The following is a 23,365-nucleotide window of genomic DNA, read 5'->3' on the forward strand; positions in this document are numbered from 1 at the left end:
GAACCTCCGCCCCCACCCCACAAAGTCACAATGCATTTCCTAGCCATTTCCCCCAAACCCTACGATTCTTTTTGTGGCAGCCCCGAGCTCGGTAAAGAGTCCGCTCCTGCGCCGCACACCAATCCACTCCTGCGCTCCACCTGGCTAGACTGGGCGGTTGCGGCTGTTTCCAGGCCGCCGCAATATCCCTTTTCGCCACCATTAACGCCGTCATAAGAAACACTTTTTCAGCGCGTGTGCCGTCCAGGCCATCAGTGATGCCCAATAGGATGTGTTTGGGGTCATGCGGCACTTCCCACCCCAAGACCTCCGTCAGATCAGTTTCAATGCCACGCCAATACCCCTCCAGTTCCGGGCATGACCACACCATATGGATGAAGTCGGCCGGGTCAAAGCTACAACGAGGGCAAGCTGCGTCAGTGGAAAAGCCCGCACGGCGCAGGCGCGCTGGTGTGAGATAGGCCGTGTGCAGATAATAGATTTGAATGAGCCTCAGCTTGGCGGAGGCCGTCACCAGCCTGGGAGCCATAAGGGCGTCCCGCCAATCGATCTCGTCCAGGGGGCCCACCCATTCCTCCCACCGCTCCTTCAGACCCTCCTGGGGCACAGGGGCATTGTTAACAATAGAACGATATATTCTGGATATGCCTCCCCTCCCTAGGTTACCCATCAGAACCTGAGCCTCCGGGGGGCTATGATCCGGCAGCCGGATGTCCAGCGGGGTGTATGCCCGTATAGCGTGTCGCAATTGAAGATACCTATAGAATTGGGACGGGTGGAGAGAAAAGCGCGCCTGCATTTCCGAGTATGAGCACATGCGTCCCCCCCCGCCATACGTCCCCCAGCTGGGAGATGCCGAGCAAATCCCATGGCCTAAAACCCTCCAGCCCCGCAACCATGTCCCATGCCAGAGGGGGGTGGCTCGCGTCAACTTCCCGGTCCACCCGGTGTGGCGGAGCGCCGCCCGCCAAGCCAGGAAGACCGCCCTGGTGATGTCGGGGCAGGAGGCGGGAAGAGGGGTGCCGTACATGCGGTCCTGAATACTGGAGAAACCCAGGGCCTCCAATTCCACCCTGTAGGCCGGGTCAGACCATCCCCCCCCAAACCAGTCATGAATGACCAGAAGCCAGGTGGCCAGGTAATAAAGGTAGAGGTTGGTCATGCCAAGCCCCCCGTCAAAGGTGGGGAGGCGGCAGATCGACAGGGCCAGCCGTGGCCTTCCACCACCCCAGAGGAACCTGGTGGCCATCCCGTCCAACTCGCGAAACCACGACCGTGGAAAGGACACCGGAGTGTTCTGCAGTACATACAGAAACCGGGGGGAGGATCATCATTTTGTAGAGTGCCACTCTCCCCAACGGGTTCAGCGGGAGCGAGTGCCACCGTATGAGGTCTGCTTTGGCTTTCTTGACTAAGGGGGCCACGTTGAGTGCCCAGCTCAATTCCGGGAGGAGGGAGACCCAGATATTTGAAAGACAGCCGGCGGAGGGGAATCGTGGTCTGCCAATCAAAGCATTCCCGGGAGGGGTGAAGAGGCACGAGGACCGACTTGTGTGAGTTTAGGCGGAGGCCAGAGGTGCGGGCAAAGCGGCCCAAGATGTGGAGAGCCCGAGGGCCCGAGCGCGCCGGGTCACCAAGGTACAGCAGAACGTCGTCCGCATAAAGGGCGATCTCGTCTGCCTCGAGGCCCGGCCACTCCCATCCCCGAATGAGAGGGTCCGCTCTGATCAAGGCAGCAAGGGGCTCCATTGCAAGCGCAAAGAGGAGGGGTGAGAGCGGGCAACCCTGCCGCGTGCCCCGGCCGATCCGGAACGCTCTCGACAGCGCCCCATTAACCAACACTCTGGCGCGAGGGCGCGCATACAGAACCCGCACCATCCCGACAAACTTGGGACCGAAACCCATGTGGGCTAAGACGTCGAACAGGTAGGGCCACCCCAACGAATCGAAGGCTTTCTCGAAGTCGGCAAGCAGGAGAGTGAGGTAGGGAGAGATGCGATGGCGGTGTGCCAGAGCCACATGGAGGCGGCGGAGGCAGTGGCGAGTGCCCCGGTCCGGCATGAAGCCGCACTGGTCCGGGTGCACCAGGCACGACAGGAGGGGCCGGAGCCTCTGGGCCAGGACCGCAGCATACAGCTTGATATCGGTATTGATCAGAGAGATCGGCCGGTAGGCCGACCTGTCACTGGGCGGCGGAGTGGATTTAGGCAGAACCACAATCGTGGCGATGTCAGCCTCCGGGGGGAAGGAGCCTCTTTCAACCGCTTCCGCATACAGGGCACCCAGCCGTGGAACCAAATGATCCTTGTAGGTGGCATAAAACTCCTGTGGGAACCCGTCCGGACCCGGGGTCTTCCCGGCGGACGTGTGCCCTATCGCGTCTCCGATCTTCTCGGGAGAGATGGGCACCTCCAGGCTCTCCCAATCACTCGGCCTCAGCCGGGGAAGGCTTAACTCACCAGCGGCGAGCAGTGAAGCCAAGGACAGATCCGATGCCCGGGCCCGGTAGAGTTGTGAATAGTACTGAGCGAAAGCGTCCACTATAGCCACGGACGAGGACTGAAGCGTGCCACCCGAGTCGGTCACCGCCGGGATGATGTGCGATGCCCTGGGGTAAGTGGCCAGCCGGTGCAGGAGCGCCCCATTTTTGTCACCCCATCCGTATACCCTCGCCACTGAGGATTGCCAAAGAAGCTTGGCCGCGTCAAGCGACCGCTGACGAATCTCCTCACGTAGGAGCCGCAGCTGCCGGGTCTCGGCTGGGTCGCCAGAGTCAGAAACGGATTGCTCCAGGCGCAGCGCCTGAGCCTCGCAGGCTGTGAGCTGCTGTAGCTGCGCCAGGCGATGTTTCACCACCTGTGCCTTGGCAACCCCCTAACCGTGGCCTTACATGCCTCCCAAAGGGTGCCCGCCGAGGAGACCGATCCGTCGTTGTCGCCAAAGTAGAGTGCCAGCGCGGACCCCACTTCCCTACAGAGCGGCTTGTCCCGCAGGAACCATGCATTAAAGCGCCACATTTGGCGAGCCCCGTAAGGCGGGGGGCTCAAACCCAGAAGAAGCGGAGAATGGTCGGATATCCCCCTGGGGAGGATACGGACGTCCTGGATACCCAGACAATCGGCCGGGGGGACAAAGATCGTGTCGATGCGTGCCCGAGTGTGGTGGGCGGCCGAGGTGTGTGTATATTGCCGCGTGTGTGGGTGCCAGAGCCGCCACGCGTCACATAGGCCCTGTGCCTCCGCCCAACCGGCCAGCTGCTTCGCCCGCGCCGCGCGGGAGTCCGAGACCGGACCCGAAAAGTCAAGGTGCGGGGCCGAGACGGCGTTAAAATCCCCTCCAAGAACAATAGTGCCAGGCGGAAAAGTCGCCAGCCAGGACGCGGTCAGAGATAAGGCCGGAGACAGCCCCGTGGGCGGCACATAGAGTGACAAGAGGCCGAGCGGCCGGCCCTCAAGCGTGCCGCTAACCGCAACCCCCCCTCCCCTGGGAGTCATGGACCACCCGGGCCAACACAAAAGGGAAGGAACGGCGCAGGAGGACCGCAACCCCCCGCGACCCGCGCGAGAACCCGGAGTGCCACACCCGATCATACCCGAAGCGCGCCAGAAAGGGACAGTTCTCGCCAAGGAGGTGGGTTTCTTGAAGCAGGAGCACGTCCGCACCCGCGCGCTGGGCGTATTTAAGGACGGCAGTGCGCTTAAGCCGGTCCAGCAGGCCATTCACGTTCCAGGACAGGATGCGCACCTGGGCTTTGGGAGCTAAATCAGCCATGGCAGCAGTGGGTATGGAGCGCGCCGGGAAGGAGGCAGGCAGGGAGCGCCGGGAGGACACCCCTGGACCCGGGTGCCAGCGGAAGGGGGCACGGAACGCACAGGCCCCGGAGGGACCACGGAACCCCCACCGGGGGAAGCAAGCGGACGGTGGCAGAAGGTGAGCGGCAGTAGAGCGCACAGGCGGAGCTGAATGAAGGGACACGACGCCAGGCGCCGCGCAGCGCTGTGTGAAAGGCTCAGTAAATAACAACCCCAACCCAAAGAAAACAGTCTCACAAGGAGAAACATCAAACAAGTACCAAACCCCAACCCCCCACCCCCCACCCTACACTTCGAAACCAGAAGCATCTGTCGCCCGAACCGAACCAACATTCACAAGAACCCAAGCTCCGGCGCTCGGGTATAAAGAGCGTAGTGGACCCCTCCTGAAGTACGGATTACAGTGTCCTGACCTGGGCTGTCACTGGGGAGCGCAAGATTGTGGAGCCCCCCACCCCCGCCCAAGGCCGTCACCTCCCCCGCGAATACAAGAGACAAGGAGAAAGTCATATAGCGGGACTGCGGGAAAGGTCCGATGAGTCAATGTGTGTGTTGAGGGGGGTCGGAGACCCATCCGGCCCAGGCGATGCTCGGCGCCGGGACCCCCCGGCCGCCCGGGAGGAGGCTTCAGAGGAGGCGGAGGAGTCTCTCACTGGTCTGCCAGAAGCGCTCGCAGACCGGGCCTTGATGACCGCTGCACCTCGCCGCTGCCGGGATCGCGTGCGCTTCCCGCACCGCGGTCGCTGGGACCCAGCCTCAACGGGGCCTCTGGGCCCTGCAGCGGACGGCCCCCCGCCCGGCTGTCGCAGAGGCCGTTCCTCGGTAAGCCATGTCCAGGCCGCCCTGGGGGTGTCGAAGAATAGCGTCGTACCCTGGAAGACAAGGCGGAGGCGGGCCGGGAACTGAAGCTGGTACTGAAGGCCCAGGGAGCGCAGCTTTTGCTTCACCTCCGTGTAGGAACGGCGCTGCTCCTGGACCTCCCGGGTGTAGTCCGGGAAGATCATAATGGTGTGGTTGTTGTAAGTCAGTGGGCCACTCACCCGTGCCTCCCGCAGAATGGCATCTCTGTCCCTGAAGTTAAGGATCCGAAGAATAAAGGGGCGTGGGGGGGCCCCTACCGGAGGCTTGGACGCCAGCGACCGGTGCGCCCTCTCCACCACGAACCAGGTTGACAAGCTGCCTGCCGGCATCCAGGATTTAAACCAGGCCTCCAGGAAGTCGTCGGCCCGGCCCAACTCATCCCCCTCCGGAAAGCCCACCAAGCGAAGGTTGTTGCGGCGGGCGCGATTTTCGGCATCCTCCGCCCGCCTATGCAGTTCCTTGGAGAAGGTTGTGAGCTCCCGGACCTGGTCTTGTAATTGGTGAATGTCGTCCTCCGTCGCGGAGATCCGCAATTCTGCCTCCGTGATGCGGGCCGTGGCGTTGCGGAGATCCTGCCGCAGAAGCGCAACATCTATCTTCACCTCCCCAACCATCCCTTCCAAAGAGGTGCGAGATGCATCAATAGCATGTAGGATGGTGGCCAAGTCCTTGTTGGGGGCGGGCGCCTCCCCCCCGCCGGCACCCGGGGGGTCTGGGGTCGCAAAGCGGTCAATCTTCGTTTGGTGGGACGCCGCCGGCTGCTTAGGGCCTTTTTCTTTGCCCATGGCGGGTCCACGCGTCTCACCCTCCAGATCTGGGGCCGGGCCAGCACCGCCCCACCACTGGTCCCACGCCACAGGCAATTCCCAGAGACGGCCCCCAGGCAAGACGCGACACTCGGGCCGCACCAACGCTGTCCACGGCCTCAATCCGCAGGGCCAGTCCAGCAGCACGGAGCACCGCAACTGCCCCAGCTCAGGGCCAACAGCCAGATCCCTCCCGGGACGCAGAGGTTGTAAAGCGCCCCCCTCCAGCCCCGACACAGCTCCGTGGGCAACCTCGCCGGGTAAGGAGGACGAGGGGCAATGGGCGGGGGGGGGCCCCTTTGTCAATAGCCCTTAAACAGGTGGCGCCGGGCAGGGACAGTCAAGCGTCGCGCCCCCCTCAGGTCGCCGCCGTGGGTGCAAGGGCGCGACACCGCTCCACGCGCGGGGGCCCACCACAAGACCCGGGGGGACCGTGCCTCCGCGGGAGTCACCCCGCCAGCAGCAGATCCTCACCAGGCGTGCAGAGCAGGAGGGCAGGAAGGGCAGAGGGAGGCAGCCTCCCGGAGGACGCACCGGTCCACAGGTCAAAGTGCAACGAGGCAGCGGGTGGCGGCAACTGCGTAGCCGGGCCCAGGCCCACGAGCTCCCACCGCCCGGGCCGATCCGCCCGCCGATCAGGGCCTCGCAGCTGGAGGCGGTCCGGGGAGACGCTTAGGATCTGCCGCCCCCCCCCCCCCCCGACTCACCCGCAGTTCGCCGCAGGCAGAGGTTCCTCTCCGCGAGCTCTTCCCGCCACCGGTCAAACGCCAGCAGTCACCGGCCTGCACCCCTCGTGTGACGCCGCGGGCGCTCGTAGCAGGCGCCGCCGGCCGAAGAACCGGCCGTGTGCGCGCCTCATCAACGGTGCCGCTCTCAGGCGGCAGAGCTCAGTCCCCACGGCTCCGAATCAGCCCAAAGTTACAGCGAGGGTAGGGCTACGGCTCCTTATCAGGTGGCATGAAGCGGAGTGCGCCCAGGACAGCGGCAACGGAGTCGGGACGGATGCGAGGGGTCAGGCATCACGGAGCTCTACCTCGGCGCGGCCATCTTGGCTAGCGCCACCTAGCGCTCCCATGTTCGAAATATATTAAAAATTATAAATACAAATATATATACATACACCTGCAACATAAAAAAATAATAATATATATATTATGAATTAAATTATTAAAATATTTAATAATATCTAAAACTACAGTTTACACTACATTAAGTGCAACAGTAGGAAAAGTGTTAGATAGCAGAGGTAAATAAATTACTATTCCCACTCCAATAAGTGCAACAGTAGGGAAAGTGTTGGATAGCGGAGGAGAATAATTTACTATTCCCACTCCAATTAATGCAACAGTAGGGAAAGTGTTGGTTAGCGGAGGGGAATAATTCACTAGTCCCAGTCCAATCAGTGCAACAGTAGGGAAAGTGTTGGATAGCGGAGGCATAAAAATTTACTATTCCCACTCCAGCGTGTTCAACATTACGGAAAGTGTTGGATAGCGTAGAGGTAAAAATTACTATTCCCACTCCAGGGAGTGCAACAGTAGGGAAAGTGTTGGATAGCGGAGGGGAATAATTTACTATTCCCACTCCAGTAAGTGCAACGGGAGAGAAAACGTTGGATAGCAGAGGGATAAATATTACGATTCCCACTCCAGCGAGTGCAACAGTAGGGAAGGTGTTGGATAGCAGAGGGGAATAATTTACTATTCCCACGCCAATAAGTGCAACAGTAGGGAAAGTGTTGGATAGCGGAGGGGTAAAAATTACTATTCCCAATCCAGCGAGTGCAACAGTAGGGAAAGTGTTGGATAGTGTAGGGGTAAAAACTACTATTCCCACTCCAGCGAGTGCAACAGTAGGGAAAGTGTTGGATAGCAGAGGGGAATAATTGGTGTTGGGTTTTCCGAGAGATACTGGTGAGCACAGTTTGGGTACAAGTGCATGGATTGGATACTGCAGTGGGGAGCCTGCACCAACACAAACCATTTACAAACATTGTTGTCAATGGAGCTCACGTCCTTTATTGATCACGCATTAAAACTCACTCACTGTGCACTGATTCTTTTAGTCAGATGTTCTTTAAAATTTACATTTTCACACATATGTTACCCTACCATTGCTCAGATGGCAAACCAGAATGCCACAAATAAAGTTATCTTTTATTCAAAGCCAATTTTTTTACCAATGTTCATTGTACTTTAAATATGCCGTATGCCATAGTTGTTCTCCAAAATCTTGGTGAGAATCTCCAAATCCACTGTAAAGTTATATTTAAATTATATTCCGCTCAGACTAGTGTGACCGCTCCGGCGCACTTTGTGCGGGTCCATTCGTTGTGTTCTGTACCACAAGTCCTTTTGGTGAGAGCATCCAAGCCCCTCATGAATTATCTTTAAGTCCAAGATTATTGCAGTCATCTCCGCGGGTTCTCTGTCAATTCATCTTTAAGTTAGGTTCACTTTTGACCAAACCGCGACTTCACTCCCCAAACGAGCCCTTGTTATTACCGAAGGCCATGGCTATTCATACCATTATCATAGTACTGAATATTTGTAAACATTTTTTCTACCATAGATTAATTTGCTTGAAAACTCACTACTGGATTATAACAACCAAACCCTGAGGAATGACTACCGCCACGCACAGCCGCTGAATGATAGAGTTGTGGAGTCAACATTTTCACCCAAACTTGCCAAAGGTAAGAAGGATCTCTTAATAGCTTCACTTGCGATATCTCTCAAAGCGGAAACCACTCTTCTACAGTCCAAAGAGTTTTCTAAACTTGGGAAAGGAGGGGCAGGGAGTGCCTGCCCTCTGATGAGGTACTTGCAGTCCCAAAGAAGTTCTTGCAATCTGAGGTTGATAAATGAATTTCAGGGTGACAAATGGTTCCGGTACTCTGAATATGCCTTCCTTCTCTGATAGCAAATGCACTTCGAGGAAGATGTCGAAGTGTAGCGATGAGAGCAGTTTGCTTTTCTACCAAGCGGAGTGGGATGGGGTTATCCTGTCCTTCCCAAGGGACTTTGACTGTCTTCCGTTGTTTCCAGTCTCTGCCGAGTGGTTCCAGTCTTCACACAGTAGTTTTGGTCTTTCTGTTGTGAATCTATTGACAAAAGAGCAGTTTTGGTCTTCCAGTGGTAATGCTAGTCTCGACGAAATGGTTTCAGTTTCCCTGTAGCGGTTCGCCTCCTTGTGAGTGGTTGACTTCCTGAAGATGCTCACCACCTCTAAAGAGTGCTCTCTGTACCTACAATCGCCCCAGTGTGTAACATATCAGCCATAATGCTCCCCACGCTGGTTCCAGGCACTTCAGGTCACCCTTGGTCTCCCCATGGTTCAAATGTCTCCACAAGTGCTCACAGTTCCCCCAGTTGTCTGATGCAGTTTGTCTCCTAAGAGTACGTCCAATGGTTGTTTCAGTTTCTGTGGGATGCTCTCAGGCCCCACATTGTGCTTACAGTGTCACCATGGTGTTCACACTCTTCCTGCTCTCACTGTTCTCCAGATGGGTGGTCCCCCCATGGAGATTCCACTCCCTGACAGGGTTTTGGGTCTAGTATCAAAGACAATAATATCCACTTGCATTTACATTGACTTCATAAAATCGACTGCTGACATTTGTCAATGTAAGCATAAACAATGAAGTACAGATTTACTATTCTTTACCCTACAACTAATTGCCGATATGTTGGTGATCAATATTGATCAGTTTGTGTGCAGATTGATATTAAAAAAACCTCACAATTTTTGTAGAACATCCCTAACATGGTTTCATTCTCCTCCATATTTCTGGATGTTCTTGAAACACTGTATAAGTGTACTCAGAAAACTCTATAAGTGCTCACTGTGTTTACAAAGTGTGACTTTATTACTCATTGGTTTGTTTTACATCTTTAGAAAAATGCAGTCCTGAAGTGATTGGTATGAAACTTGGTGTCATAGAGTCTGAGATCCTGGAGATGAGGAGGCAACTGATTGGACCAGGAGGCAGGAGCCTTGATGGCCTGAGAGGTAAGAAAAGTGATACCCTCACATCCCCGCACACCAAGGTCTCCCATATTTTGAGACATGGTCTGAAAATGATACAGGTGGGGTTCATGACAGAGGAGGTGTTGAGGGGTAAGAGGCAGGTTAGACTTTGCGTTGATTGAAGAGGCAATATTGTGACAGGTGGCAGATGGTACGGGGGAGAGTAAGCGGCAGAGGAAAGATGTTTGGAGTAAACATTGTGTATCATTACATAAGTCCAATGGGGAAGAATACAGACACTCGTGGGGGAGTGGTGAATAAGCAAATTAGCGCTGGTGTATTTGACGGGATGTGGTATAGGGGATTTGGTCTAATTGGTGGTGAAGACGACATTGGTCCAGTTAGTCGTGGAGCAGGCATTAGTGACACAATGGTATGGGAGACACAGATGTTACAGTTGTAGAGGGCATTGAGGTGGTATTTCAATTTGTTTAGCCAGAGCCATTTTTCCTGTGGGGCTTTATGCATTTCGTGTGTGGGTGAATTTGAAGATAGGTAGAACCTCTGGGCCTACTTCAACCCCCCACAAGGAATATTGTCCACTGGGCAATTTAAAATGGCCTCCCACCTAGCTTGCATCATTCTGGCTCTTAACATGCCCATACCCCCACCCACTCCCATTTTCTAGGATGAGCGGGGTTAGTGCTACTTAACAACCGAGTAAAGAACTGCAGTGAGGGGTCCTCCGTTATGAGATCATGGTTCTTTCCCTGAACCGTGTTAGCATGTCACTTTGCTGCAGAAATCAGAGAGTAGGGAGAAGATAGCCACATTGACAACAGACCACAAACATTGGCATCCATCCCTAGTTTCAAAAGTTGGATTAGATGGTAGAACCTGTGAAAGAGAAAACAGAAAGTGAATGGAGAACTGAAACTACAATATGACATATTATTGTTTCACATTGCCTTGGTAACCGGGGGCCGTTTTCGTAGCAGACATTCCTATTTTGGGGCGGTAGGTGGGAGCTGTAGAGGAGGCATGTATGAGGGAGGGGAAGAGAAGGCTGGACAGTGGACATTGAATGAGATCTTGGTGAAGGGGAGTGTAGAGATGCCCATAGAGTTTGTGGTGGGGGGAAAGTGGTGAAATATCTAGTCAAGGAGACACTGGGGGAGGGTGTAGTGGGGATAAACTGTTGAGACCAGTTGCTTAGGACACCTTTAGATGGAGTGGCTTTTATAGGAATAGTGATGGAGGGAGCGATGGTGAGGAAGTGCAGTAGAGAGTGGGAGAAGGTGTGATGGCTAACATAATTTAGGTGGAAGAAAACGTAATGTGAGTGACCCTGAGAAGAGAGGTGGAGCGGTTCAGTAACTGCTAGGGAGTCCGTTCCCTGTGCACTAATTCCATGGATGTGGATCGTGTCTCGTTTCATGTGCCATTGTTCTTTATGCCCATTTCTTTTCCAGGTAAAAATGTGGTCTCCTGCCCTCCCAGTTTCTTCCTAACAGGGCTTTTGATAAAAGCTGGCTCCCCAGTCCTTTATAGGTGCTTATGGAGACATCAGCCATCTCCTTTCACATACTGTAAACAATGTCTAAGTGACTCCTGTTCCTTCCTTTCTTCTAGGGGTGTTGATGGTGGCCTACCCATCGTTCTATTTCTCCACTGAACACACAGCAAGCTATGTAGAGCTGCGGCCACAAAAAGACATGGTCCTGCAAGCCTTCACTCTCTGCTTCTGGGTCCGGACCAACAACCAAGGCACAAAAACCATCTTCTCCTATAGCACTCGCCACAGGGACAATGAGTTAGTGGTGACGGTGGGTTCAGATGTGGGTCTGTGGGTGGGAGGCCACTTTATGGACTTCCCGGTGCACCACAAGTCTGAGAACTGGGTGCATAACTGTCTGCGGTGGGACTCAGCCACTGGTGTTGCCGAGCTCTGGACCAATGGCTTGATGATCAAAGAGAAAGGCCTGCAGAAGGGCTATGTCGTAAAGTCAGGAGGTGTCATTGTGCTTGGTAAAGACCGTGATGATCTTCTTGGCATTTTCTCAAATGGATTTGTGGGCTCGATGAGCCGCATCCATCTTTGGAGCCATGCCCTGGCCACAGCCGATATCATGATGCTCACCCAGTGTCGAGGTCCCAGTATCAAGGGGGACCTCATCTCCTGGGGCGAGACCCCCATGACCTTGTCTGGGGGGGTGATCCTGGAGGTGGATACCAGCTGCCGATGAGGCCCTTCAGCAGTTGAGTTCAAGAGATGGTGGGAGTGCTGGACAGACAAACCATCCTTAGGGCAAAGATGTTAGAAGGGGGGCTCCCAAACAGAATTTGTCTGGTTTTAAAGAACCTATATTGGCATTTCACGATATGACCTTGCTTTTGCACAGACTGCAAGCATCACACCTAGGATTTAACCATTTTGTCAGAATTGTGCTCCTTCTTTGGTTCCCCTCAGCCCTCAAGCTGACTGCTTTTTGTCCCAGTTACCCCTTCCCCAGGAATTGTCAGTTTGTCCGAAAGCAAAACAAGTTTCTCCACGTTTAATGCGCGGTTGGTCCATGAATTACCTTATATTTTTTTTACCTATATTTTGGTGCTAGCGCCCTTTTGTTGCCCCGCGAGATATGCTTTTCCTAATTGTCATTGTATCCCACTGAGTTGCCATGTTTTAGGCTGTATCGCTTTTTGCCCACACATACCTAGTTCTTTGGACCTCAGTTATCCCTAAATTAAAAAACAATAAGCTGTCCTTCTCGCAGTAGCCGTCAGTGGTACTGAGACTCAGCCAGGTTGGATCGGCATCCTGTATGCAAATAGGGCATGCATTAACCGGTTGACATACATTGTGGAAAATATTTTTGTAGGGAGGAAAAGATTAAAACATCAGACTTTTAGCTTTAAAAGAAGAAATGTACCTCAGAATGAAAAAGCAGGGTCCTCTCTCTGTTGCCGGACTCTGTACCAGTTCATTTTGTTCTTTTTTAGTTCACCTGCCTGATCTGTCATTGTTCTTTTTTGGGACCCACTGCCTGTTTTATCTTTAATACTTTAGTTTGCTTTATCTTTTTAATGTGGTGTTTTTCCTTCCGATGTGTGGCTGCCATATTGCTGATCGTTTTACGTTTTATCTTTTTTCTGTTCTGTTCTTTATTCATTGTTCTCTTTAAATGTATTAATTGAATTCCAATATCCCTTTCATATCAAACCTCACTTATTCCATGCATCAAAGAGGGAAGTTTACAAAAACTGGGACATTTCAAGGGGCCCCTGTGGATTTCAGTTTGCTGAGAAGCCAGCACGTCCCAATTCTGTTTTTTAATGATTGCTTGCACTTTGGAGACACCTAAATTTGTTTTTTAATTACCTTATTAAGTAGAAAATATGAAACGTAATCAAAAGAATAAATGTAGACATATAGATGGATCCTAGATGCATTATATTTACACTAACTGATTTTCCTTCAAATTATTTTCCCTGACTTTTTATTGTTCAAACATGCACTGATTTGTGAAATGAAAGCCTGGATGCAAGCTTTTATTCATACAATGAGCAATTGGAAACTCTTGTGCCCACATGCACGCCGTCCACACCTCTTCCTGTCCTGATAAATATGCCCTCAAAATGCTGAGTTGACAGCAGCATTGCAAACAGTTGAAGATTTAGTGTGTGGTGTACAAGAGTGACTTTGGAAGGTGTGTTGAACAAGTAGCATTATTCTGAACTTCAGGGGGATTTAGAATCCATTTTGCGGTGGGTGTTCTCCTTCACCTATTGGGAAGATGGAACTGACATGGTATATTTCAAATTGCTGTAATGATCTTTGGATTGGGCTTACATTGCTGTGCTCAGCTGGCACTCAAGCACAATATTTCGAACTTTTAAGACTATGTTCATTCTCGGAAAGGACAGGCTGCCATTGCTCCTGGAAAGGTGGCACTGGTTGGCAAAGGGCTTTGCTTCTCTGTAGTACTCGGTATGCTTTGGTGCCCAAATGCAAAATACATTTGCCATAAGTCCGCTCAACTCTCACATTGGTTGGCATTAGCAGTGGCCATTTTGAAATTTCGAGTATAAATCCCCACTTGGTTGACAGTGTCCTTGCTAGGCAATCAAGAACCTTTGTTGCTCCAGCCAGAACCTTGGTACCAGAACTTGCGAAACCCTTTGAGATTGTTTGTTGCTTTTTGCAAACATGATTAAAAACACTGAAGCTGAAAACAGAAAAGAATTCTAAAGGTGTTCTCTTCTTTTGAGAATGATCTTAAATAGCTTGAATTCGTGATTCTAAGTTTACCTTGAAGAAGTATAAAACATTTTTATTGCTGCACATATTTGGATCATATATTATGTGAGGAAACAGAAAGAATTTGCTTAAACTTCAAAGAGTGTTGAAATATTCATCAGGCATAGGTTGTGTTTAAGTTACTGGTGGTATTAAAAGTATGGATTAATTGTTATCAGTGAGAACGATATAATTCACATGAATGTTTGTTGTCTAACAGTTTTACGAAAAAACAGCCTTGAATGTATATCAGATCCAAAGCTGAGCATCGTTATGTTAGTCGGCATCCAGAGCGAAATTATAACAAAGGCAGAAATAACAAGTTTACACAGCGACAGTTTATGTTCCAGGAATGTCAGTGTTCCACTATAACACAGAGGGTGTGGAACATAAAACGAATCTGAAAGTATGTCATTTCTTAAGTTAGTGATAAATGATTGACCATAGCGACAAAGTACTAAAGATTCGAACCATGCCCTTAATCGTTGCCCAGCAGAGCGGGGAGTCCGAGTGACGCTATCCTGTGTCTTTTGTGTCCTCTCTTATTTCATTCCCCTGACCTCTTGCTTACTGCGCACCAAAATAGCACATGGTGTATGGTTGGTTGTAGATATGGAGAGTTAAGCAACCATTCATTGTTCCCATTGGATCCAGAATTCAAGGCGAGTGCATTCTGACAGTTACCCTAAGCAAGCAACTCCGACTAGAACACGATACATTTTAAATATCACTGTACACGTGGGAATCTAAGCTTTCTTCATCAAAGGCCTGCTTAGAAATATAGCATCTGTAACAGCTGTGCTCCAGTACTATCGATCAAAATGTGGAGGCTTTCATTATGCCGGGCATGCCCTTGGTAATATCCACTTTACCAGCCAAAGGAACTCTCAAATCTTTCAGATCCAGTTACAGAAAACACCAATGTCCACAGGAGCAGTAGAAGGTCTTTCCCGTTGTCTCACACCCAGTAACAGAATTGTAAACTTCCACGGTTTCAGTAACCGCTATGGCCTTTTTACATGTGTTTACCGGTATCTCTCACTTTCAATAATCTCTCCCACACACAATGTCTCTCACACGCATGTGCCCTTGCACACACTGCCCTGCCACACATCTGGGGTTAGACTGATATATTGTAAGGAAAATTACGACATAACCGCAACATTTAGAGACTGCCACACTTCATGAGCTGATCAGCATTTCTCCTTGTGCCTTGCTGCCTGCCGGCTCATTCCTCTTGGCTCGCTCCATTGATAGATGTAAGGGCAGGGGTCTGCTGTGACCAGTGGGGGTAACTGTGGCCAGCGATGGCATCGGGCTGTGCTGTTGTGGTCCAGTAAGATGCGTTATTAACACAGACATGGTCCAGCACTACTGAGGTGTCTGCATCCATCACCTGCATGCTTCTCACCAAGGATGCAGCAGCTGCCGAGCTTAGGTCCATCAGTGACTCATGGAGTGCTCGGACACTGCGGCCTACATTTGAACCAGGGTAATCTGAGTATCACTAGGGCAGCTCCTGCAGGTGTAGGTCGAGCGGTGTAAGTCTCCACGGTGGAGGAAATGGGCAGTCATCCAAGGCTGTATATCACGCGAGGCAGAAACATGGGGATCTCTTTCCCCACGACAACAATGCCTGGAAGTATAGCTGTGAAGGTTTCAATTTGCTGTGGGACATTTCCATGTTTGCTGAGTGCTCATGTGTGGAATTTCAATGCCCTTAGGTGTGGAACTTAATCACCGACCATATAACACAATTGTGTCTCATATCGAGTTTATTTTTAGAATTGACAGCTTTTTCTGAAATGTAATGCTCTAAAAGGGCCATAAATGGCTGCAACATCCTGGAGCAGTCAGACAGGTGAAGAGTATGCTGGTAGATCAGACCGGATTTTATGAACCATCGAGCATGCACCAGTTGCAACTGGGAGCCTCTCCCTGTGCATCTCAGAGTTCCAAGAGTGTGGCCTAGAGGAGGAGCTCAGAGGCTGCCTGAGAAGCAGGGCTCCTGGCAACAAGGGCAGCCAGTGAAGAAACTGACATTGTGACGCTGATAGTGAACTTCTCTGCGATGTTATGCATATAATAAACGAAATTTGACAAGTGGGTTCTCCTTCAGATTTAGCGGTTCTATTAGTATTTGGGAATTCGCAATTAACAACCCTCTCGAAATCGATCCCTTGGACTATCGAACCCTAAGGGAGCTAATTAGTCCGGTTGAGGCACTCCAATGGTCCTTGTCTTGTTATCGACTCCTTGAAAACTCCCAGAACCCTCTCTCTTTCTTCCACTCTCCATGTTCCAGCCATGTAACATTCTGCTCACCCCATCCATAAGGTAAACCCCTATAAACCCATTTCCCCATCTTTCCTCCTCGTTCACTTTGGCACCCTCCCCACTCTCTCCCTTTGTTGTTTCTCTCCTCGCTCATCCTTTTCCCACGCTCTCCTTCTCACACTCTGCACCACCCTTCCCCCTTCATTCACACTCTGTCGCAAATTTTCGACTATCCTCTTCCTCTCCACTTTCTACTCTTCCTCTCTCCTCCATCTTTTCCCTCTTGTCTCTTCCCTCTAACCTGCCTTTATCTTTTTTGCTTTGTCCCAAGCTATCTTTCTGGCTTCTATAGCTCTTTTCCTTCCTTCTCTATCCTTCCACTCCTCTCTCCCTGCTATTATCTCTTCCTCTCACACCTGCTTTTTCCCCTCTCTCCCTTCGCTCCCCTTTCCTTCCTCTTTGTCTCATCCACTGTCCCTACTGTCGGTGGATTCTGATCATGTGTGGTGCTCCTGCAGGCTTGGAGTGTGAAAGGCTCTCTGTGCTACAGCGTGTAGTTGCCACATGACCCCATATCATGTGTGACACCTCGTGCTAGGGGTGGGTTTTTAAACAGCATCACTTCGCCTTCTGGTCCTCGAGGATTCAGGTTTCTAAGTAGCAAGTTGAGTTTAAATGCCCAGTGTGCAAAGTGATACCGGTTAAAAATCCAATCTGAGGACAGGGTGAAGGTGTCAAGCATGGTCCAGCCACCAACACGCATGTATCAATGGAAGTAGCTCCCCTGCTATTGTGTGGCAGGTCCATTGAGCACCTCACCCTAAGCAGGAGTCACAGCTCTTAAGCTGTCCTTTAACTGGAATTATGCGGCAGGGGAAGGCCAAATTATGCGGCAGGGTTGAGTGCATTATTCGGCAAGAAAAGTTAAATGATGCCGCACATTTTGGGGTAGTATTATATTGTCATTTTTAAAGTTGTTAAGACTGTCTGAGCATAAGTTGCAACTCATTAGTAACAGTTTATCACCCAAACACAGCAATAAACTACCGAAAGGTGACCAGTCAACTTTTGCAAAGGGCCTTCCACTGCGCAGCAACACGTGCCGCTGCGTTTTAGTAACTTTTGAACCACTTGAGCTAGACACAAATTTTATTGTGTTAAAATCTGCAGATTATGGAGCAGATGATGGATTATGTGGTAAATGCAGTACATGTATAATTATGCGAATATCGCCGCAACCACAAAGTTGCATAATTCCGGTGGCCTTGCCTATAGCGTCCTCTCAGTGCTGAAGGTGACAGCTCTGCTGCGGTGATTTTATGGTCTTCTGAAGATGATCATGAGGCCACCAGTTGGGACTGCTGATTCTAGGTGTATGGACTGGGAGGAGGTGTTCGGGATTGAGGAGAAATCATTACTCACTAGCGCCGTCTCCAGAGAGACTGAGTGGCACTGGAGCGTGACTTGAGTCCTGTGCTCTCCATGCCACTGGAATCAAGCTATCCTGGCTGAAGAGGGGTGAAACCCCGAAACCGGTCCTAGGATGCTTGTTTCCAGTCCAGGGAGGACCTGGCCTGGCAGTTCGGGCTGGACTGTTCCCATTGGGCACAGGGTCAAGACTGATTTGCATATGGCTGGGTCCAAACTGGAATGGCATGGTGAGCAAAAAAACGATGGATTTAGGCCCAGATCTCTGTACTGGGGTGAATGTATGACACTGTTCTGCATTCTGTCCATCAATAGTTCTTTTTGCATTTGTCACCCCGAGTGGGACGGGTATGCTCAGACGTGAGTCCTATGCTCTCCATGCCACTGGAATCAAGCTATCCTGGCTGAAGAGGGGTGAAACCCCGAAACCGGTCCTAGGATGCTTGTTTCCAGTCCAGGGAGGACCTGGCCTGGCAGTTCGGGCTGGACTGTTCCCATTGGGCACAGGGTCAAGACTGATTTGCATATGGCTGGGTCCAAACTGGAATGGCATGGTGAGCAAAAAAACGATGGATTTAGGCCCAGATCTCTGTACTGGGGTGAATGTATGACATTGTTCTGCATTGGGGTTTTCCAACACTGTCTATCAATAGTTCTTTTTGCATTTGTCACCCCGAGTGGGACGGGTGTGCTCAGACGTGAGTCCCGTGCTCTCCATGCCACTGGAATCAAGCTATCCTGGCTGAAGAGGGGTGAAACCCCGAAACCCGTCCGATGATGCTTGTTTCCAGTCCAGGGAGGACCTGGCCTGGCAGTTCGGGCTGGACTGTTCCCATTGGTCACAGAGTCAAGACTGATTTGCATATGGCTGGGTCCAAACTGGAATGGCACGGTGAGCAAAAAAACGAAGGATTTAGGCCCAGATCTCTTTACTGGGGTGAATGTATGACATTGTTCTGCATTCTGTCCATCAATAGTTCTTTTTGCATTTGTCACCCCGAGTGGGACAGGTATGCTCAGACGTGAGTCCCATGCTCTCCATGCCACTGGAATCAAGCTATCCTGGCTGAAGAGGGGTGAAACCCCGAAACCGGTCCTAGGATGCTTGTTTCCAGTCCAGGGAGGACCTGGCCTGGCAGTTCGGGCTGGACTGTTCCCATTGGGCACAGGGTCAAGACTGATTTGCATATGGCTGGGTCCAAACTGGAATGGCATGCTGAGCAAAACGACGATGGATTTAGGCCCAGATCTCTATACCGGGGTGAATGTCTGACATTGTACTGCATTATGTCCATCAATAGTTCTGTTTGCATTTGTCACCCCGAGTGGGACGGGTATGCTCAGATGTGAGTCCCGTGCTCTCCATGCCACTGGAATCAAGCTATCCTGGCCGAAGAGGGGAGAAACCCGAAACCGGTCCTCGGCTGCTTGTTTCCAGTCCAGGGAGGACCTGGCCTGGCAGTTCGGGCTGGACTGTTCCCATTGGGCACAGGGTTATGACTGATTTGCCTATGGCTGGGTCAAAACTGGAATGGCATGGTGAGCAAAAAAACGATGGATTTAGGCCCAGATCTCTGTACCGGGGTGAATGTCTGACATTGTTCTGCATTCTGTCCATCAATAGTTCTTTATGCAAGAATGCCATAAAGCAGAAAGGGGGTGGAGTCATGACTGCTGCTGCTATGAGGGGGCAATTAATGGAATTTAGCCAGTGCATTTTGTTGACAATATGTGCCCTTGAAAGAAACTGGCAAAAATGTCATAGCAAAGCTGAACTGGTTAACTACAGAGGGCACAAAAATGTGCACTGTAAGGTAGTGGAGGGGATAAGCAGTGCTTTAAATGGAGTAAAGGCGGGGCTCACTAAAGGGGCTGTGGCCTGTGAAGATCAATTAAGAACTATTTCTAAGAGATGTAACATCTGTAACTAAGGGCGTCCTTGTACCTGTTCCTACTAGCATCACATTCATCACCTCCCGAACATTCTCCTGAACTTGAACTGTTCCTCCTGGTCCTGAGCCTCCAGGTTCTGGTGCTCCTGGTGGCTTTCTTAAGATCACAGTAACCGAAAGTGAAACCATGCTCTCCATCAGAGATGCATAATATAAGATTTATAGACAGAGGAAAGTTCAGGGGTCCTTAATCGCAGACTAAGGAGCTGCCAATGTCACCTAATATGGTGACAACAACCCACATCAAATCTGAAACCTGTCCTTGGTTTAACTTTGTTTCCATACATTGTTCACCACTAGCAATTCTATGTCATTCTAGTCCCGGGTATTCATGCGTGTGAGGCCCTATCCATTGTTCACGACTGACGGTTCTATTTCACTCTAGTCCCGGGTATTCAGGCATGTGCGGCCCTATCCATTGTTCACCATTGGCAGTTCTAGGTCACTCTAGTCCCGGGTATTCATGCATGTGCGGCCCTATCCATTGTTCACCATTGACGGTTCTATGTCCCTCTAGTCCTGGGTATTCAGGGGTGTGTGGCCCTATCCATTGTTCACCACTGGCGGTCTTATGTCACTCTAGTCCTGTTTATTCATGCATGTGCGGCCCTATCCATTGTTCGCCACTGGGGGTTCTATGTCCCTCTAGTCCTGGGTATTCATGCATGTGCGGCCCTATTCATTGTCTACCACTGGTAGGTGTATGTCACTCTAGTCCTGGGTATTCATGTATGTGCGGCCCTATACATTCTTTAACCCTGGTAACTCTATGTCGCTCTAGTCCCGGGTATTCATGCATGTGCGTCCTATGCGTTGTTCACCTCTGGCAATTCTGTGTCACTCTAGTCCCAGGTATTCATGCATGTGCGGTCCTATCCTTTGTTCACCACTGGCGGGTCTATGTCACTCTAGTCTAGGGTATTCATGAATGTGCGGCCCTATCCATTGTACAACACTGTCAGTTCTATGTCACTCTAGTCCCCGGTATTTATGCGTGTGTGGCCCTATCCATTGTTCACGACTTACGGTTCTATGTCACTCTTATCCTGAGTATTCATGCATGTGCGGTCCTATCCATTGTTCACCACTGGCGGTTCTATGTCACTCTAGCCCTGGGTATTCATGCATGTGCGGCCCTATCCATTGTTCATCACTGGCAGTACTATGTCCCTCTAGTCCTGGGTATTCATGCATGTGCGGCCCTATCCATTGTCCACCACTGGCAGCTCTATGTCACTCTAGTCCTGGGTATTCATGCATGTGCGATCCTATCCATTGTTCACCACTGGTGGTTCTATGTCACGCTAGACCTGGGTATTCATGCATGTGCTGCCCTATCCATTGTTTAGCACTGGCGGTTCTATGTCACTCTAGTCCTGGGTATTCCTGCATGTGCGGCCCTATCGATTGTTCACCACTGGGGGTTCTATGTCACTCTAGTCCTGGATATTCATGCATGTGCAGCCCTATCCATTGTTCACCACTGGCAGTTCTATGTCCCTCTAGTCCCGGGTATTCATGCATGTGCGGCCCTATCCCTTGTCCACCACTTGCAGTTCTATGTCACTCTAGTCCCGGGCATTCATGCGTGTGTGGCCCTATCCATTGTTCACGACTGACGGTTCTATGTCACCCTACTCCTGGGTATTCATGCATGTGCGGCCCTATCCATTGTTAAACACTAGCGGTTCAATGTCACTCTAGTCCTGGGTATTCATGCATGTGCGGCCCTATCCATTGTTCACCATTGACGGTTCTATGTCCCTCTAGTCCTGGGTATTCAGGGGTGTGTGGCCCTATCCATTGTTCACCACTGGCGGTTCTATGTCACTCTAGTCCTGTTTATTCATGCATGTGTGGCCCTATCCATTGTTCGCCACTGGCGGTTCTATGTCCCTCTAGTCCTGGGTATTCATGCATGTGCGGCCCTATCCATTCTTTAACACTGGTAACTCTATGTCGCTCTAGTCACTGGCAATTCTGTGTCACTCTAGTCTTGGGTATTCATGCATGTGCGGCCCTATCCATTGTTTAGCACTGGCTGTTCTATGTCACTCTAGTCCCAGGTATTCATGCATGTGCGGTCCTATCCTTTGTTCACCACTGGCGGGTCTATGTCTCTCTAGTCTAGGGTATTCATGAATGTGCGGCCCTATCCATGGTCTAACACTGGCAGTTCTATGTCACTCTATTCCCGGGTATTCATGCATGTGCGGCCCTATCCATTGTTTACCACTGGCAGTTCTATGCCACTCTAGTCCCTGGTATTCATGCATGTGCGGTCCTATGCGTTGTTCACCACTGGCAGTTCTATGTCACTCTAGTCCTGGGTATTCATGCATGTGCGGCCCTATCCATTGTTCACCACTGGCAGTTCTATGTCACTCTAGTCCCCGGTATTCATACGTGTGCTGCCCTATCCATTGTTTAGAACTGGCGGTTCTATGTCACTCTAGTCCTAGGTATTCATGTGTGTTTGGCCCTATCCATTGGTCACCACTGGCGGTTCTATATCACTCTAGTCCTGGGTATTCATGCATGTGCAGTCCTATCCATTGTTCACCACTGGCAGTTCTATGTCTCTCTAGTCCTGGATATTCATGCATGTGTGGCCCTATCCATTGTTCACCACTGGCGGTTCTATGTCACTCTAGTCCCGGGTATTCATGCATGTACGGTCCTATCCATTGTTCACCACTGGCAGTTCTATTTCACTCTAGTCCCGGGTATTCATGCATGTGCGGCACTATCCATTGTTTACCACTGGCAGTTCTATGTCACTCTAGTCCTGGGTATTCATGCATGTGCGGTCCTATGCATTTAGAAGGTGTTTTAGGGTAGCATAGTGATGCCGAAATAAACAGTATATGCTGCACAGTGCTACCAGCAGGACATTGGAGCTCGAAGTTTGCCCAACTTACGTCACCCCTACACATCAGCAGAGCCGCTCCTCACTGCTTACTTTGCGCCCACAGTTAGTGCATACTCTTATCGTAGCTCTACACATGCTTTTCTACTCTCCACTGTCTTTGATGACAATTAGTATATATTTTGGGGCATATTTATAAACACCTATCGCCACCACAGCGTCACTTTTCAGGATGTTGTAGTGTCGATGGGGGCTTTACCTTATTTACAAGGTAGCATTAAGCCACTTGCGCTGCCTTCTAAATAATGCAGCCTATCAAGCGTGAAAGGGGTGGGCAGTGGGTATTGCGCTGGGCGTTCCACCGCAACACCCATTGATTTTGACGCTGCCCCCTATTTACAAGGGTGGTGTAAATAGTAGGAAGCGCCAAAATTAAGATCAGGGAAAACCTGGTCTTAACCTGGCAAAACGAGGATAAATGTTTAATTTCTTCTCTTCTTTGCTGTTTCCATGTGTGCTGCATTATGCAGCACATATGGAAACAGCAAAACAGAATTCTTTTAAATGATTGTTTATGTTCAGGAAGGAGAACTTCCTGCACATAAACAATCATTTAAAAAAAAAATGAAGTTTTGCAACTTCTGTTCTGTATTAAGCAGTACACATAGAAGTTACAAAACGCCATTTAAGGATTGTTTATGTGCAGGAATGGCGACCTTCCTGCACATAAACAATCTTCCCCTCAACACAAGGATCCTCACAAGGGTGCCTGGGTTGGCGCTAGGTAGCTACATATAGCGCCAGCACCGGGGGAAATGCTGGGCTGCACCATAATGTTGTAAATATGCTGCAGCCCTGCGTTTCAGAAGTAGCAAAGTGCGGTGTTAAGCAAGGATAACGCCGCACTCCGTCACTTCTTAGTAAATATACCCCTTTGTTTTTTGTATTTTACGCTGTATCTCGTCACATTTCAGCAGCACCTAAGAGGTGACATGAGGAAAGGGTTTCAACACTTAAACAATGGATCACGAGAAAATGGTGAAAATGGGAAAACAGCGACATGCGCTAAAAAGAGCGACATGCCTGAAAACTGA

At 50.8% G+C, this 23,365-nt stretch overlaps 1 protein-coding gene across 1 annotated transcript in view; it reads left to right on the plus strand.

Annotated features, from left to right (window-relative positions):
• The window catches only part of CA6 (carbonic anhydrase 6), a 93,151-nt gene extending 80,265 nt beyond the window's left edge, over window positions 1-12,886 (plus strand). Inside the window, exons 7-9 of the mRNA XM_085609732.1 lie at window positions 8,051-8,174; window positions 9,377-9,490; window positions 11,081-12,886. Of these exons, the coding sequence (XP_085465858.1) occupies window positions 8,051-8,174; window positions 9,377-9,490; window positions 11,081-11,694 (852 nt within the window). The 3' untranslated portion in view covers window positions 11,695-12,886. The remainder of the gene's footprint in view (window positions 1-8,050; window positions 8,175-9,376; window positions 9,491-11,080) is intronic.
• Window positions 12,887-23,365: the final 10,479 nt, after the last annotated feature.

The sequence above is a fragment of the Triturus cristatus genome, chromosome 1_2 (genome assembly GCF_964204655.1).
Source record: "Triturus cristatus chromosome 1_2, aTriCri1.1, whole genome shotgun sequence".
Classification (NCBI taxonomy): Eukaryota; Metazoa; Chordata; class Amphibia; order Caudata; family Salamandridae; genus Triturus; species Triturus cristatus.